Below are 18,042 nucleotides of genomic sequence, written 5' to 3' on the forward strand. Positions count from 1 at the left end.
GCCTCATTTGCGTGAGGACTCTCGGATGGATAATACACGCGCCGCTTCCGTCGTCTACCATAACTCTCTTTACATCAGTATCAGCAATGCGTAAGGTTATGACTAAAGCATCATAGTGAGGGAAAGACAATTCGTCGGCATCAGACTTATCGAAGGTGATACTATTTTCGAAGTCATCATACCGTTCGTGAGCGATTGTTCGCTTCAGTTTGTGCGTGGTGGTGAACTTGACGTGGTTGATTGTCGAATTGTCACCGCCGCCGACAATCATCTGTATGGTTCGTGTCGGGGACGGCGGTTTTGGCGGCCCTTGAGATTGGTCGCGTCCCCTGGCGAAGTTGGCTCTTCCTTTGTCGCTGAGCAGCTCCTTCAGGTATCCCTGGTTCAGCATCCTGACTACTTCTTGTCGTAGGCCTATGCAGTCTTCGGTCCTGTGTCCCCGTTCCTGGTGGAACTCGTACAGGACGTTTGATTTTCTTGCACTAGGATCTGATTTCATTTTTGGCGGCCAGTGTATCGGGCCTAGCTTCTCCAGTGCGTATACTATCTCTGAGGGTGAGACACAAAAGTTATGAGCGGATAATAACGGAGGCATACCTCTTTCATTCCGGAGCGTAGCAATATGTCGTTGGAAGGCGTCCTGGTGTCTCGGAGGAGGCGGGCTAGGGGCTCTAACGTAGGGCTGATGCCTTTCTCTGTTAAACCGTGGGAGTGGGTCCTGTTGCCCGTTGTTGCGTCGATCTCTCCTGGTTTCCGTCTGTACTGACGTTAGTCGCTGGGTCGGACCGTTAAGATCGTCCTCGTTTGCCCTTACCTCTGCACAGTAGGCGTTGTGGATCTCTTCCCACGTTGTGGGGGGATACTTCATGAGTCGGCTGAGTAGTTTCTTGGTTGCTTTCGACCCGTCCCTGCTCAAACCGTTTTGGAAGGCAGCAACTGCCATTCCCTCCGATACGTTAGGCAGGCTAATTCTTACTCTGTTGAATCGTGCCAGGAAGTCCCTGAGCCCTTCGCCTGTCGTTTTCCTGATCGCAAATATGTCGTTAACCCTTGCTTCGACCTTCTTTGCTCCCGCATGGGCGGTAGCGAATTTGTCCGCCATCTCCTCGAACGTTGATATTGACCTAGCCGATAGTTGCGAATACCATGTTAGTTCCCCTCCGGTCAGGGTTTCTCCGAACTTTTTCAGCAGCACGGACGGCACCTGCTCCTTTGACAAGTCATTTCCTTTCACAGCGGTTACGTAGTGGATCAGATGATCTTCTGGGTCCGTGGTCCCATCATATATTCTCAAATATGGGGGCATCTTGAAGGTTTTTGGGATCGGATGAGGGGCAGCTTCCTCGCTGTACGGTTGCTCGACGAAACGTCCTACGTCGCGTTTCGGCAGTAATTTTGGTGCATCGGGTATTTTGTCTACCCTTTCCTGGTGCTCTTTCATTTGGTCACGGAGTGCCTTATTCTCATTCTCCATTTCTTCCATTTTTCTTAGGATGGTTACGAGCGCGTCGTTGCTTACGATGATGTCTGTATGAGCGCTGCTCATCCGCATAGTACCTGGTTCGTCGGCGGCTGCGGTAGTCGTTGCCGCTGGTGAATCGCTGGGGTTTCCCGGAGACGATTTCTCGAGCAGGCCACTCAGGGTGTTTGTCAGCCACTCCTCCAGTAATTTTTTGACTACTGGGGGTGTTTCCTTTACTGCGGGTGTCGAAGTCCCCTTCTCATGCAAGATCGTTAGATCTTCGAGTGAGGAGGGCGATATATTTTCCTCCGGAAGACTGCTCGGTGTTGCGTTTGAAACATCTTCTCTACTGGCCTCGTTGAGGGGACCCATCAGGTTGGTTGAGACATCGGCTATCATCTTTAGCTTAGATTCTCTGTCTGTCATTTTTGGTTCTTCTGAGTTTGGGGGATAATGATCGTTGTTTCTGATACTCTAGATGTGAACTATGACTTTGATTATCGAAATCCCCACAAACGGCGCCAAATTGTTTGGCTTAAAAGGTTAACGAACAGTGTTTAAGAAAATCAATCAAATATATGGAGAAGAGATAAATCGTAGTCAAAGATAATCGACACTAGAGTATGAGTAATCCTTTGTGGTTTGGTGATTCGGAGCAGTTAAAGGACAAAGTTGCGTGATAATGTTACAAAGATCCGAGGTATCCGTTTTTCAGAGAAAGAGGGAGATAGAAATTGAGACAGAGAGATAGAGAGAGTAAGTAGAAATGTTATTGATCCAAAATCCCCCATTACACAGTTGGGAACCCCCCTTATATAGCGGAGGGATTTCCCCTTTTTTTCCTATTTACGATATAAAGATAAAATATATAAACTAAAGATAAAGTGCACGTTACAGAGGGGCCGACGTGATTACATGGTCGTCCCTTGGGCCCGACCTTTGTCCACACGACAGGTCGTGTCCATTTTGAGGACGGGGTTGGTCAAACTCGACCCTATACAGTGGCTGCTGTTGGAAAGTTGGGAATTTTAGGCAACTGCGGCATTGTTGGCTGAGGGATTGTTGGCAAATTTGGAAGTTGCAGTATAACAACAACAACATACTCAGTATAATCCCACCGGTAGTATGTACGCAGACCTTACCCCTACCTGGAGAGGTAGAGTTGAGTATTCTGAATCCTGCCTAGTAAATCCTTCTTCAAATAGAAAGATTGGCTTCTGTAGGTGTTCAATGTCCATAGAGGAGCAAACACAGGTAATGACCGAGTTGTAGTGGATGGACTACAAGGGACCACAAAGAGGAAGGAAACCAAAAAAGAACAAAGAAAGAAAATGAAAGGTCAAAAAGAAGAGAGATAGATGGAAAAGAAAACTGGAAATGAGAAGGAAATGAAAGGAAGAAGGGCCAGAAATTGGTTCTTCCATTCACTCAAGGCATTTGTTTTGTGCTTAGAGACTTGGCTTCCTCAAGCAGATTTCTTATGGGCTACAGCAGTGTGTTTTTTCTTTGTGCTCCAGTTATCAATGTCGCAATCATCTCCTCAGAGATTCATTCCCGGTATCTCTTCGAAATCAGAGGCAGACTACAGATGGCACATCAAACCACAAACATTGGCTGCCAAAGTCCACTATGCTCTCCCAATTTAGCTTGCGATGGTAATCTATATTAGTTCAACCCCTCTTTTACATTAATGCATTAGACCAGATGAGTCATTTGACGTGCAACACAGTTGAAAGTAAACTGAATAGAGAAATGAATGAACCTGTGAAATTCGTAGAAGCATTTAACATAGAGAAAACTGATTCTCGCATGGAGCCAAATAATTGACTTCCAGTTAAAGATATACAACCACCTGCTGAGAGCAAGAAGATTATTACAGACTAGACTCAGTCTACACCTGTAACAGAGCTTGGCCAGAATCTTACCTTAACCATGTAATATATTGGGAAAGAATAGCTTTGTCTGCTCCAGTCAAAACAAAGAAATATCAATAAGTTTCCACACATGAACATAGATGGATTATCCAGTAAATTACTAGGCTAACTGAAATATACTTGGCATAAAAAAATCAACATGCTATTTTCTTAAACCCTTACTACAGATCAGAAGTTGTATAAACAAAGAAAGAGTCGCTGCTTGTATAACTGGATATGAAGGCCCTTCCAACTGAGGTTGGCTGAGAATAGGCCAACTCTGAGCGTTTAAGAACTAAATCCTTGCAAAAGGTTCCCCTGCATTGAAGAATGTAAAGCAAGTTCAGACTAAATGTAAATCATAAGAAATCCAATCTATGCGGAACTTTGGCATTCCAGACTGCAAATGGCAAACATAGAGTTTAACTTAACGAAAATAGTTATTACCCATTTTACCAACATCAAGTAACTTATTTGACCAAATTTATAATGCAACAGCTATTTTGCTGAGAGCACGATCAGACAAACTCTATTTGCGAAATAGAAGCACATCCGATGCTTCAACGACGAACTCTGTGTGTAAGCATCTACTAAGCAACTTCCAATCTTTCATTTTGGTGTGCTGTTCTTTCTTTCCTTGGTCATTCCGTTTTGACATATCCATTATAACTTATCCAATTACATTATACTGCTAGTGCACCTTCCATTTACAAAATCTCAGGGGCACAGTCTAATATGAGGGTAATGTGTTTCTATTTTTTATTTTTTTGATGACGGAAAAATCTCAGAGGGGCAATAGTGCACGGTCCGAAACTCGGTGAATAATGGGACCGCCACTAACCCTTCTCTACTCAAAAACCAGGCTCTTGAGTGCGGCAGGGTTCAAACCCGTGACATGCGCCTGATCCTCAAATCACATGCTGCACTCTTACCACTAGACCAAAACCCTGGGGGGCAATTATAAGAGTAGTATTTTACATAGTGTCGTATCCTAAATTTTAATGGAACAAAAGAGGCCCAGCTGGGTACTGACAAGACCATGCCATGGAGTTCGAATAATTTGTTGTCTTATCACATTCATTTTCCTATCACCTGTGAAAATAATGAGAGTAGAGACCAGTGATGCTCAACAACAAAGTTTTCAGTTTCTTCCGTATGACTGCAGATATTAAAGACATTATCATTTGGCAATTGAATTCAAGAACCAACTTTGCGTTATGCAAGTAAATACCACCCCAAGAATCCCAGAACTCCTTTGAAACTGACATCTAAGGACGTTTGCATTTGTATACACTGTTCTTCAGTATGCTTGAGTAAAGCAGAATCCTTGCCCGTAACAGCCACTTGATCACCATTGACACCTTTGTAATACCATGAATTTGAAATTGGTTCACGTTGAATATAGGAAGTAGTGGGCAAAACCTTCTTAATCATCTCTAAACCTCCTTGATAGCACTCAGCTATATTCCTCAGAACAACTTCCTTATCAAGATAATTACTGCATGGAAAAACTAGAGGCATTATGTCTGAAACTGCAATTGTACCGGGAGAGTAGAAGTCTCTGGTAAACTTTACGAAGCTGGAGGACAGCTCTTCATCTTGAGAAGCACCAATCAAGCGACTCGATCATGTACTTGAGCAGCAGAGAGTACTACACCATTCTGTTTCTGCAATATAGATAGAGTACACCGTGGTAGGATCTTCTCATACTACATTGATGGCGTACACCACTCTGATTCCATACTAGCACCCCTTTCATAAATTATCAAGTGCAAGCAAAGAAAAACTCAGTTTCAAGTTTACAAAGACACTTGTCAAGTGAGAGCATCAGACTCTCACTTATGAAATTTAGTTTTGGTTTATCAGTCACTGTCGCCTTTCTTCCTTTTTCCAGTGGTCTCGTTTCTCAGACATGATTTTTTTTGTTTCCAATTCAAAAGGAGCAAGTACTAGTTTGAATCCCGTAAATTTTACTTTTGTCAGTTCATTAAGCATGCAATATATTTACAATAAAAAAACTTCAAGGAACCATAACAACTCTGAGAAAGTGAATGGCATTACCTAGCAGCATCCAGCAAATAGCTGGCAATATGTTTTCTTCTGTTGGAGGCACTGACCCAAATGGCTCTAATGCCACATAAAGCAGATACAGCTTCCTTCTCACACAAGACTACTCCACTATCAGACTCTTCATGGCTTTTGGTTGATTGATTTATTCTTACAATTTCCCTTTGGAAACTCACTCCCCCAAATTGGAGTGTGGTTGAAGTCCGTCTTGCTTCCTTCTCAGGTGAAACCTTACACCTGCTGCTTTCTGATCTTGAGAGAATCTTATACGCCTTCTTTATGGGCTCTGTTACCAGACATCCAGATATTCTTTGAGAAGATATAAACAGATAAACCTGTTAACAGGAGAAATGTTTCAGAGTTTCATTCAAACAGCTAGACAAACTCAGCCTCTCACATAACCACCACATGAAGGGAGAATTCTTCATAAAAATTAGTCAGCAAAATGAGGACAACCATTCAACGTCATAGCACGATTAAGAAGCTTCATTGAGCTCAAGTAACTCACAACTCAAATTATAAAAAATATAAGTAGAAAGCTGGACAGTTGAAATTTGATATTGATTAGTGAATAACTTTGAACAATGAAGTTCACTTTCTATGACAGTAAGTTTATTAAAATTGCAAGAGACGGAACCTTGCATAGCTGATGATATATCCACCCATCTCCAAGTTCCATCTCCATCATCTTCACAACTTCCTGTACCTGCCAACAACACACTCTCTTTAAGTCTATGAACACTATGTTTAACATGATTAACTAGAGAAATATCAATCGTGAACATCAAAAGACACCGTTTCATGTATAACCAAATAGTATCTGAAAACCTTGTTTCTCTGAGGAGGAGGGTCATCGTCCAGCACCAAGATAATTCGGCCAATTTCAAGTGGAGGAATGTGAAGAACTCTTTCATTCCGCCAACCCTGGACATTTTACCAAATCCCAGCAGGCTAGAACTTTAATCTTTTAATAATTTTACACAAATTTGAAATAACATATACTCTGTTGCTGAATTACCTTAAATGGAATACCATGCGTATAATTCTTGTGAAGCGTCTTATGAAACTTTTCATCCCCTTCATCACCTCTGGCATACTTGAAGCCACAGACGGTACAAGTATGCAATAAAAAATCAGACTGACCCAGCTCCAAATAAAATTGGGCGTACTTTCTCTTCTTATTCAAAACTTTCCCAGACTTTGCCACCCCCAGGTCTGGCGCAAATTTCTTTAAGTCTATTTCCTTGGATGCTTCATCAGTTGATGCACCATTGATTTCACTGCAAAATCAGCTTAGCATTAGCAAAGAACTTGAAGGGGAAATAAAAATGGTCATCAATGTTAGGTAGTAACAACACGGAGATGTAATTTTTTTTCCAAACACATAATTTTGGCAGAAAATCTACTTGTTTAACAAAATTAAGAAAATGATTTAGGAAAGATTGTAATGATCATACTTTTGTACTTAAAATCATAATGAATAGTTTAATGGTGTGATGATAAGAAATTGTCCTTAAATTGGTTCCCCTTATCTGCGTCTTATGGAAAAGAGAGAAGGCTAGTTTCAATCAACAAACAAGGTAATTGTAAGTAGACGACAGAGATGATGAACAAATATATGTGTTTCCTCACTTATTTAGCAATTGATCATCTCCATTTTCCTTTTACCTCTCTTTCGTTCCTTCCATTTTGGATAGAATCAAACCACGACATTTTGATTTGGTGTGCTTGCTCATTAACATAGACTTCCCTTTCCTGTTTGACTTTCTCAAAATTTCTTTCCTTTACTACAATTTGCTTTCGTTCTTTTATTTTTCCTTTTAGCACACAAAAATTGATTACTACCTCAAATAAGAAAAATAAACAGGGTGCTGAAGTGAAGGCGGCTAAGAATCCAACTCGAAAAGCTGAACGAAAGCCATATAATACATTAATTTCATAAAGATTCTAGTTTTACTGTTAATTCGACGGAGGTAATATCCAATCAACCTCTCATAGAGGCAGAAAACAAAGCTGAGTTATACAGCTAGTAATTAGGTAAATCTAAAATGGGGGAAAACTACAGCAAAAAAGAATGGGGTAATATGTAAAAATGTCCAAAAAGCAAAACTAGAAAATATAGAGGGAAATAAAAAGAATTGGATTAAGAAAAGTTCCAATCAAAGATTTTGAGGACAGAAATTTCAAGATTCAATAGTAGAGAAAAGGGAATTAAGTAAAGATAAAAGAAGTAATAGAGATGTACCCGAATGAATTTTGAGCTCTGCGCTGGTAAGTAACAACAATTTCTGGCTGTAACCTCCCATAATCAAACATATCACCGCAACATTGGGATGGGTCTGCAGTAGAAGAAGAGGGCTTGAAGAAGCTGCTAATTTTCGATTGCATTTGATTTTCTCTCTCTCGGCCCTGTAAAAATTCTGCTAAATTAGAGCTTCCCGCCTCACTGAACTGAAACAAGTCGAGACTATTTATTAAGGTGTGTTTAGTTTGGTTTGGTTCGGTTTTTTTCTAAAGAAAAACCAAACCAAGTGAGTCGGTTTTTCAAAAATTGAAACCAAACCAAACCAATTAAGTCGGTTTATCGATTCGATTTTTTCTTAAATATGAGACATACACTACCAAACGCATATTACGTCGGTTACATTTTCAACGTAACATTATCAAACCAATTGCTCTTTAAGAAATCTATCATTTACAAAGATATATTAATGATAATTGAATCAAATAGTGATGAATAATTTAAGTACTCAATTAAAAATCGATTATTTTTAACATGAAATAAATTTTTGTACTTAGCAAAAGAAAACTACCAATCAAACTAGAATGTAAATGCAAATAATTATATTATTATAATAGCAAAAAACTATACTAAAAATACAAACGACTAATATGTACCATAAAATTTTAGAAATTTTATATAAAAATATGCATATATACATGTGTCATAATAAATTTAAATAGCTACTTTTATAGTCGGTTTGGTTCGGTTTTTTCGGTTATTTTTTTATTAAAACCAAAACCAAACCAAATTTGATCAGTTTTTAAAATTCAAAATCAAAACCAAACCAAACCTAAAAAGTATCGGTTTGGCTCGATTTTTCGGATTTTTATACCCCTACTCGAGAGAGTGGTACTTCTATTTATCACTAGGATGCCCACAAGTTTAGGAGAAATGGTATTTCACCCCCTAAAGTTTGTCAAAGTAAACGCTTCCTTTTAATATGTTTTCTTGTTTAGGGAGCTTTTATGGATCAGTAAATTTGTAATGGCTTTCGAAAAATCATTGCACACTTCAGCGTTGCGTGCGTCCTATAACCACCCTGTCATCATTGTGTGCATGATTTTGTGTTGAAATTGTTTCACATATTATTCTCTCTATATATACGGATACTATGTATATACAGATCATTTTATTATTATATGTATCGATTATTTTCAAGACGAAGAAGATGCCCGAAGATCGGAGGTGAAGTTTGAATCGTTGTACAAAAACAAAGGTGATATCCAGAACTGCAACAACTATAGGGGTATCAAGCTGCTGAGTCACACTATGAAAGTTTGGGAGAGGGTGGTGGAGCAGGGAGTGAGGACAGGTGTATCTATCTCTGAGAACCCGTTCAGATTTATGCCGGGATGGTCAACTATAGAAGCCATTCACCTTTGTGAGACGATTGGTAAAGCAGTATAGGGAGAGGAATAAGGACTTGCACATGGTGTTCATTAACCTGGAGAAGGCTTATGACAAAGTCCCGAAGGAGGTGCTATGGATATGTTTGGAGGTTAGCGGAGTCCCGGTAGCGTACATTAGGGTGATTAAGGATATGTACGAAGGTGTTAAGACTTGGGTGAGGACTGCGGGAGGAGACTCGGAACATTTCCCTGTGGAGATGGAGTTGCATCAGGGATCAACCCTTAGCCCATTTTTGTTTGCCCTAGCGTTGGATGTACTGACACGACACATACAAGGGAGGGTGCCATGGTGTATGTTATTTGCTGTCGACATAGTTCTGATTGACGAGAGGCGAGGGGGTGTTAACGCTAGGTTGGAAGTTTGGAGACATATGCTGTAGTCCAAAGGATTCAAGTTGAGTAGGTCGAAAACTGAATACTTGGAGTGCAAGTTCAGTGATGATAGGCATGAAGAAGAAGTGGAAGTAAAGATTGATACCCAAGTCATTCCCACGAGAGATAGTTTTAAGTATCTTGGATCTATAATCCAAGGCAACAGGGAGATTGAAGAGGATGTTACCCACAGCGTTGGATGAGATGAAGGCTAACTTCGGGGGTTTTATGCGATAAGAATGTGCCGCCTAGACTTAAGGGCAAATAAGGTGGTAGTTATACCGGCTATGTTGTATGGAGCTGAGTGTTGGTCCGTCAAGAAGTCCCATGTCTAGAAGATGAGCGTAGCTGAAATGAGGATGTTGAGATGGATGCGTGGTGGGTTGACAGGTATTTGTGAGTTTCTCCTAGGTTTACCAATAGTACTGGTAATATTCTTGTTGTTGGTTGAAAGTTACTTCCTTTTAGTTTGTTATTATATCTAGTACTTAGCAACCACGTCCATTGTTTTTGAAAATTGCTACTGAAAATTGTTGTTCCCTGATTGTTACTATCTGATGCTATTTTTTCTTATCGTCTTTTGTCTCCCTCGTCTTTCTTTCTCCCCCCTCTTTCTTCTTCTTCCTCTTCTTCCCTTTTCTTCCTTTCCACCTTATCTTGAGCCGAGGGTCTATCAAAACCAATCTCTCTACCTCTCCAGGTAGGGGTAAGGTCTGCGTACACACTACCCTTCCCAGACCCCACTTTTGAGATTATACTGGGTATGTTGTTGTTGTTGTTGTTGTTATTATATGTATAAGTTATATTACTGAATTTTTTCATGCAAGAAAAGCTTTTAGCTTAACAACAGAGAGCTTAAATAAATACAAAAAAATTTAGCTTTTGCTTTATTTTTTCTAGAAAGGAATTGCTCTTCCACAAAAAGTTGTATATCTTTTACCTTAAAATAATGCCAATCTATTAACCCAATCTTTGGAAATATAATACTATATCTAAGAAATTATTCCACCAAATATATATAAAAGATGCTAGGGTTAGTACCCATGACACTAGATAAAATGACAAAGTGCCTTTATTCCATGGTCAACTTTCTGCTTTAATCGTTCAAGTTTTATAAGTTCATAAACGGATCACATCAATTCAATTTGAGCAACAATTCTTCGATTTAAATGCTTCTACATCTGAAGCAAAGGGAGTGAACAAGACTAAATAATATCCTGATAATCTATATTATAAATGATGGGTGTCCTCCTTTAATTAACAAAAAAAAATGATGAGTGTTCGCACTAGAACTATGCGATCGATTTATACACTATAGCCTAAAAAAATACAAATATACACTATTTAGGGTGTGTTTGGTATGAAGAAAAATATTTTTCGAAAAATACTTTTCAATTTTCCAATGTTTGGTTGGCCTTAATGTTTTGGAAAACATTTTCCTCCAATTCCCTATCAAGAGAAGGAAAACATTTTCCAAAACTTCTTCCCAACCTTCCTCATCCTATTCAGCATCCCCACCAACACAAACCAACCCACCCCACACCACACCTCCACCCCAACCCAACCCCAACCCCAATCTTCGCCTTCGCCCCACCCCCACCTACCCACTCCACCCCCACCCTAAATAAAAATATTATTAATAGTATTTTCTTTTCATGGTATACATAGATTTTCTTTTCATTTCAATAAATGAGTATTTTTTTTCATGATATAAAAAAATATTTTTTTCCATTTTAACAATAAAATACTTTCTTTCATGTAGAAAAATATTTTTTGTTCATTTCAACAAAAAAAAAGTATTTTCTTTTCATGATGTAAATAAAGTTTTTTTTTCATTTCAACAAAATGAGCAATTTTTTTTATGATGTAGAAAATATATTTTCTTTTATTTCAATAAAATGAGTACTTTATTTTTATGTTGTAGAAAGAGTACTTTCTTTTTCAACCAAAAAAAAGAGTATTTTCTTTTTAGTTATGGAAAACAAATTCAACGTTATTTTTGCGTAAAAAGGTAAAGCAACACATTAGTTCCTTTGAGTGTGCGTGAATTTTTAGAAACTCGGGGAATTGGGGGGAGGAGAGTAGCATAAAAAAAATATTTTCCTAAAAAATATTTTCTACTCTCCAGCCAAACACTAGAAAATATTTTTCACTCACCAACCAAACAAGGAAAAATAAGTGATAAAACCATTTATTTTCCATGAAAACATTTTCCATAGGAAACATTTTCCTTCATACCAATAACACACCCTTGATGTATAATAGTAAACTCATTATAAGTAGGAAAATGAGGGCTTTGGAATAAAAGGACGAACACCTAACAAAAGAGGAGATTCGAATCTCAGGTTTGTGATTCCATTGTTCAGAATCACATAGTGCAATAATGCAATCTCCAATGACTTGAAATGCCAAACACTATTTCCTTTTTCGTTTGGAGGTTTAGAAAGAGAGAATAAGTTAACGAGGACTCAAGCTATGAAAAATACATGGACTTCCCTATTCTTTCCCTATATTACAATTTGCCTACCTTTTCTAGAATGTGGAATTTGCAGTATATATTGTCCTCTCATGTTTCTTATCAAAATAAAATTAAGTTGACGAATGCACAAATTAGAAAAGAAAATAGAGTAATCGTCAATATGCTCTTTTATGTAATAGAAAAACTTTTAATAATAAAAGTTCAGATTTACAATGTGAAGACGTTTTGTTTAATGATAAACCTAGTTAAAGATATAGAAATGAAATTTTATCCTATTATACTAATAAAAAGTTAATGCTGGTATGCTGAGTAATAATATTTCGAATATACTAAAAAAATTGATTTCAAACAAGCCACATATTGATAGTGGTGTTATACTCTCGACTAATATATATAACACTTATATGAGGGTTCATTATTAATTTATACATAATATAAAGAGTATTAATAATGTACATATTAACAATATCAGTACATATAATTTTGTTTTATTATTAACCTTATAACATTCCGCATGATATTTTTTAGTGTATAACAAATTTTTTTTTTGATTTGCACCGGGTGTCCGAGTCTCTAAGAGCCCGGACTAATCCCGGGGGTGCACAGGCCCTCGGCAAGGAGTTTCCCGCAAGTGCACCACGGTTAATTCAGGTTTTACCCAGTCCGATGGCCCTTAGAAATTGTTTGCACCCAGTGGGTTTTGAACTTGAGACCTTGAAAGGGAGCAAACCCCAAGGCTCAAGTCTATTGCCACCAGGCCAACCCCCGAGGGTTTTTTAGTGTATAACAAATTAGCAATTCTTACACTAATATTACTGTATAACAATATCTATGGAACCAAAATTGTAGTAGTAGACAACACCCAAAGCATAATCTTTACCTAACTAGTCCATGAAAATAACGGACTCCTTTGTCCTTAATGTAAAGTTTAGAGGTTCAATGAGTAATATTTGAAATTTCAGGAATCTTTCATCATCAATTGAAAATTAGAGTAGTAAGGTACCACTATTAACCTTTTATAAGTCTACTTTTTTAAGACTGTTGAAAACAACTAAAATCCATAAAGCAAACAATAAAAAGGTCAAAACCCAAACAAATTAAAAAAATTGATCATTGCTTTGCTCTTATTCGCAAGCTGGTTGCTAAATAATTCTCTACTGTTTTTGTTTTTCTCTTCTCTCTTTCTCCGTCACTCTCCGATCTCTCTATCTTCCACCTATATATACATATATATTCCCACACACAGTAGTCACACACACAACACACACAGAGACACACACAAACAGAGTTTCACATGGAGTCGCTTTAGTCGGCGATCGGACAGAAAGCGATTCTATGGTCTACAACTACTTACAGCGATCACGATCTCTTTTTAAGTTCCGTTAGGCTAAGAACTGTATGGAATCCGAGCAGAGTTAGCCGGAGATTGAGAATTCGAGTGCAAGCTAAAAACGGAGCCTCCGAAAATGCTGTCAGCGGGGGCAGCACCAATTTTAGTGATCCTAATTGGTAGTAAAAGTATCAGAGAGAATTTGAGGCTCGTTTTAATATTCCTCATATTACCGATGTATTTCCTGACGCCGTTGAGTATCCTTCCACTTTTTGTCTTAAAATGAGGTATGGTTTTGTGAATAACTATTTTCTTTTTTGAATTTTATTGTATTTTTCTCGCTTTATGTGCAAAAATGCTGGTTGAATTGGAAGTAGTGATTAAATTTTAGATTTATTATTGAAAAGTAATAGGTACTATATATAATGTGATATTCTTTCTTTTGTAGTAGTCTATTGCAAAAAGAATGACAACTTTTTATACGTAGAAAAAAAATTAAACCTTAATTTTTCATTTTTATGAATCATTTATAGTCACACAAATGTATATGTATTTTATACTACAAGTTCAAAAGTATTTTTTCCCCTAAAACTTCGTATTTGGTCAAACACCACCACATACATTGGGATGGAGGGGTACTAGTTTTGTTTGGATATTTGACCGGACATGAAGTTTAATATTTTAATTTGACCGGCTGCAGCAAGAAGCACTTATTTTTGGAAAGAAAGAAGGAGGTGTTGTTATTCAATAGGGAAAGAAAATACTCCCTCTGTTTCAGCTTATGTGAACCTATTTCCTTTTTGGTCCGTTCCAAAAAGAATGACCCCTTTCTAAATTTGAACACACTTTAGCTTAAATTTTCAATTCTACCCTTAATGAGAAGCTTTTATAACCACACAAATACTCTGGACCCCTTTTTGACTTGTTTAGGACCACAAGTTCCAAAAGTCTTCATTTTTTCTTAAACTTCGTGCCCAATCAAACAGATTCACATAAATTGGAATGGAGGGAGTAGTAATATTAAAATAACTTTTGAAATTTTAATTTGATAGATAAAATATCATATCAAAGTTTAAACTTTTAAAAATGTTAATTATTTTGGATGCTTGAAAGTTATGAAAGTTGTCACATAATGATTTTGGGTGTGGCATGTGGAGGAGTATCATCAAGAATTGGGAATCCTTCAGTGGCAACATCATCACTTACAGGGTGGGAGATGGAAGGAGAATCAGCTTTTGGAATCATAGGTGGTGTGGAGAGGATACTCAGAGGGTCTCCTTCCCCGTCTTCAGAGTTTCAAACCAGAAGAAATTGATGGTCCAACAGATTCGTAAGGAGTATGAAGGGGGTAGTATGGGACCTCTCATTTAGAAAGAACATGCAAGATCGGGAGATTGTGGAGCTCCAAGATTTATTGTCACTGCTATATGGGCAAGACAGGCCCCAACCATCTTGTGATTCTTGGAGATGGGGTTTGCGTGGCGATGGTTTGTTCACCGTAAAGTCCTTTTACCAGAGTATGTTGGTGAGAGAGGAGGCCTCTTTTCCATACTCCTCGATCTGGATTCCTAAGGCGCCCATGAAGGTGTGCTTTTTTGCATGGCTAGCGGCGAGGGGAGTAATTTTAACTGCTGAGAATCTGCGAAAGAGAGGAATTATACTTGTTAGTTGGTGCTATATGTGTAAAAGCTCAGGGGAAGAAGTTGATCATCTTTTGTTGCATTGCCCTGTGTCCTCGGCTTTGTGGAGGGCGATCCTGAACCTTTTTGATGTTCAATGGGTGATGCCAAGCACCGTAAAGGAAAAGTTATATAGTTGAGCAGGTTTCCGTAGAAGAAGAAAGCAAAAGGCGTGGAAATTCGCCCCGTTAGCTCTCATGCGGATAGTTTGGAGGGAGAGAAATAGGAGAGCTTTTGAGGGGATTGAGTCTACTTTTTCACATCTTAAGAATAGTCTTTTATCTTTGATCGTTTTTTGGTGCACTCATATAGCCCCTACTTGTATAGAAGATTGTGCGTCTTTTGTAGAGAATCATATTCTCATGTAAATTCTCTACTTTTTGGTATACTTCATGTATACGGGAGTTCTCTCCCTTTTGATTAATACAATTTACCTTATCAAAAAAATGAAAGTCTTCACACCTCCTTTTTCCCAAGGGGGATAGGGAGTTTTTCCAATTTAAGCGACATTAATCGAAATGGGATTATTTATTTAGTTTCAGAGTCGCCACTTGGGATATTTGTTATGGTGTCCCAAGTCACCGGTTTATTTTGAATCCCAAATCGAGGAAATTTAACTCTGTTTTAAAAATCTGCGAACAAAGAAGACCGGATAAGGAATTCTGTTAACCCGGGAGATGGTGTTAGACATTCTCAAGTACCGTGGTTTTAGCATGGTCGCTCAACTATTAGTAATTGGCCTAATTATCTGATTAATTACATATTTAGAATCTATTGTGCATTTTTATCTTCTAACCGCTTTCAAGTATTCAACTAACCGCTTTTAGTATTTATGGAATTATTTCTGGAACAAGTTACGATGTCGTACACTTGTCATTTTGGTACACATTGCAAACTGCGCCATATGAAATGCACCCGCGATTTACAATATGTTTATTTTATTTATTTTTTGAAGTTATCGTCGGGTCACATGAAATGATGAAATGAACACATTGCGATTTACGTATCGTGACCATGCCACGGGAACCGTACCCATAGTCACGATGATTTATGAATCGCGCCTAAAAGCATGTCTAACGAGTGAATTGTTCTAATCCTAACTTTGAGATTTAATTGTGGATGTTATAAGTTATGGAGTGTTTTACTGTGAGTAAAGCAATTTCAAGGTGTGACTCAAGTGTTTGAAAATTCAATAAGGATTATCTGACAAATTTAAAAGCATATCTAACAAACTTAATAACATGGATTACTTTGAGGGAAAAGAACAAACAGCAATCTTACACCATGGAGCAGATTCAACGCCAATTAAAATGATTACCCACTTCCTTCTTAATTATTTGGCGTCAAACATGAATTAATAGCTAAAGAGTAGATTTGCATATAATGACATGAAATTAGGAAACAATAGTACGACTTTTAGCCTCAATTCATGAATGTAAAAGAACTGATGTATTACATCAAACAGCCGCACTCGAAATCTTACAAAAACAACCTTTAGAAAATTATTCTGCCCAGCCACGATTTCAAAAAAAATAATGTTACTGAATGATCTAAATGCAGCTGTGACTCAGTTATAGGTAAATGATTCCACTCGTGCTTCAGTTTTCTCGCACATTTAACACTCAATGATCTATTCTTAACTTGAACCCTTGGAAAACTTCAAACCAAAAAACAATCTCAGATTAATATCTATTTGGTCAAGCATTTAGTATAACAACAAAAGATAACACACATTTAAGCAACTTTGACATATATTACAGTAGGGAGTCACTTCCAGTTGAAAACACCACCAAATGTGAAATTTAGAGGACTGATTTCTATTTAAACTACATATTTAGCATTGAACAATCGATAAACCAAATCAGAGAAAAGAATTTAGTGCAAAACATGCAGTTCTAAGCAAACAATCACCACAAAAAAACTAACATATAGAGAGCTTTAAGAAAATCCATTGATGTTTCTATGAAATTAATCAGGAACAAGCACTTGAGCAACTCAAACTTTACTCATAAACTTAAATGGGGACTACAGTCATGTGGCACATACCTGTTAACAGGAAAAACAACTTCAAAGGTCTGAAGAAGCTATGAGATGAGGTTCCACTAGATAAACACCAGTTTCAACAGCAGAAATTAAACAGAGCAGCTTCAGTTTCGAGTTCTAAACTGCCTTGGATCCCAGAAATCAACTAGAAAAATAATTCCGCAGAAGGTCAGAGTTGTATTCACACAATCAGATCCCTTTCTAAGTCTATGAAACTTCAACTCCAATCCTGAACAATTATCCCCAAATTCGAAGAGAATAGCGATCGAAATTTTGGGGGGGGGGGGGGGATAGGGTTCAATCGATTTTGGAAACACCTTGACTGAACTCAACTCAAGAGAACGACGGCAGTGAACGAAGGTGGAGCTGCTGCGTTTTGTGGTAAGAGAGAGCTGCTGCGTTTTAATGAGAGGCGGAGAGTATTGGGCCGGCGGGTCGGGCATGGTATTGGGTTGGGGCGGATGTTTAAAGGGGTTTTGACCGATTTCGATTTCGAATTCGATTTTGTCCTCTTCGGTTATCGGTTTATCGATAAACCGATAAGAAATACTTTAAAAAAATAATAATAATAATTTTCTTTAAAAAAAAATTTTAATTTTTTTTATAATTTTCTTTTACCCTTATTCTATAATACCCTTTCCTTTACCCTAAGTTCCTAACTCTATTATTTCATCTACCACATTTAAGGAATGATCATATTTAAAGCTCAAGGGAATGAAGTTCAAATTAATGAAAAATAGAATTAGCCGTGATGATGTATTTTTATTTTTTTTTTATACCGTTGGAGTGTTGGTGGCATACATTTGATTCCTTACTTTAGTTTCGTTGCATGTGCTTGTTGACACAATTTTTATGTTATAAACGGTGTTCGTCTTATTTTAGATTCTTTTGGTCCATATTAGTTAGGCGTGTTTATAGCGATATACTTTCCGTGGAATCCCGCAAATTTTCTTATTGGTGTAATCGATAACCGAATCGATAAATCGACATCGAAAAAATCGAAA

At 37.8% G+C, this 18,042-nt stretch overlaps 1 protein-coding gene across 5 annotated transcripts; it reads right to left on the reverse strand.

Moving 5' to 3' along the window:
- LOC109212267 (protein CHROMOSOME TRANSMISSION FIDELITY 7-like) lies at positions 3,220-17,420 on the reverse strand. 5 transcript variants are annotated; one of them, XR_002065829.1, is made up of 8 exons: positions 17,042-17,419; positions 7,688-7,851; positions 6,461-6,722; positions 6,271-6,366; positions 6,080-6,148; positions 5,437-5,777; positions 3,388-3,693; positions 3,220-3,314 (listed from the first exon to the last, which is right to left on the reverse strand). XR_002065829.1 is itself a non-coding variant. In XM_019375903.1 (7 exons), the coding sequence occupies exons 2-7, from the start codon at positions 7,828-7,830 to the stop codon at positions 3,558-3,560; spliced, it is 1,047 nt and encodes a 348-aa protein (XP_019231448.1). In that variant the 5' UTR covers positions 7,831-7,851; positions 17,042-17,419; the 3' UTR covers positions 3,220-3,557. The 5 variants fall into 5 exon arrangements, 4 of the variants coding, with proteins under 4 accessions (XP_019231448.1, XP_019231461.1, XP_019231466.1 ...); XM_019375903.1 differs by having other exon boundaries at positions 3,220-3,693; XM_019375921.1 differs by lacking the exons at positions 3,220-3,314; positions 3,388-3,693 and adding an exon at positions 3,707-5,042 and having other exon boundaries at positions 17,042-17,420.

The sequence above is a fragment of the Nicotiana attenuata genome, chromosome 2 (genome assembly GCF_001879085.1).
Source record: "Nicotiana attenuata strain UT chromosome 2, NIATTr2, whole genome shotgun sequence".
NCBI lineage: Eukaryota > Viridiplantae > Streptophyta > Magnoliopsida > Solanales > Solanaceae > Nicotiana > Nicotiana attenuata.

What these genes read in the sequence shown, in the direction of transcription:
- LOC109212267 (XM_019375903.1), bottom strand. Translation starts at nt 7,830, where the DNA reads ATGCAATCGAAAATTAGCAGCTTCTTCAAGCCCTCTTCTTCTACTGCA. An exon ending in TATATCATCAGCTATGCAAG is followed by an intron (nt 5,778 to 6,079) that starts GTTCCGTCTCTT and finishes TCCTGTTAACAG; the next exon opens with GTTTATCTGTTTATATCTTC. An exon ending in TATTTGCTGGATGCTGCTAG is followed by an intron (nt 3,694 to 5,436) that starts GTAATGCCATTC and finishes TCTTCAATGCAG; the next exon opens with GGGAACCTTTTGCAAGGATT.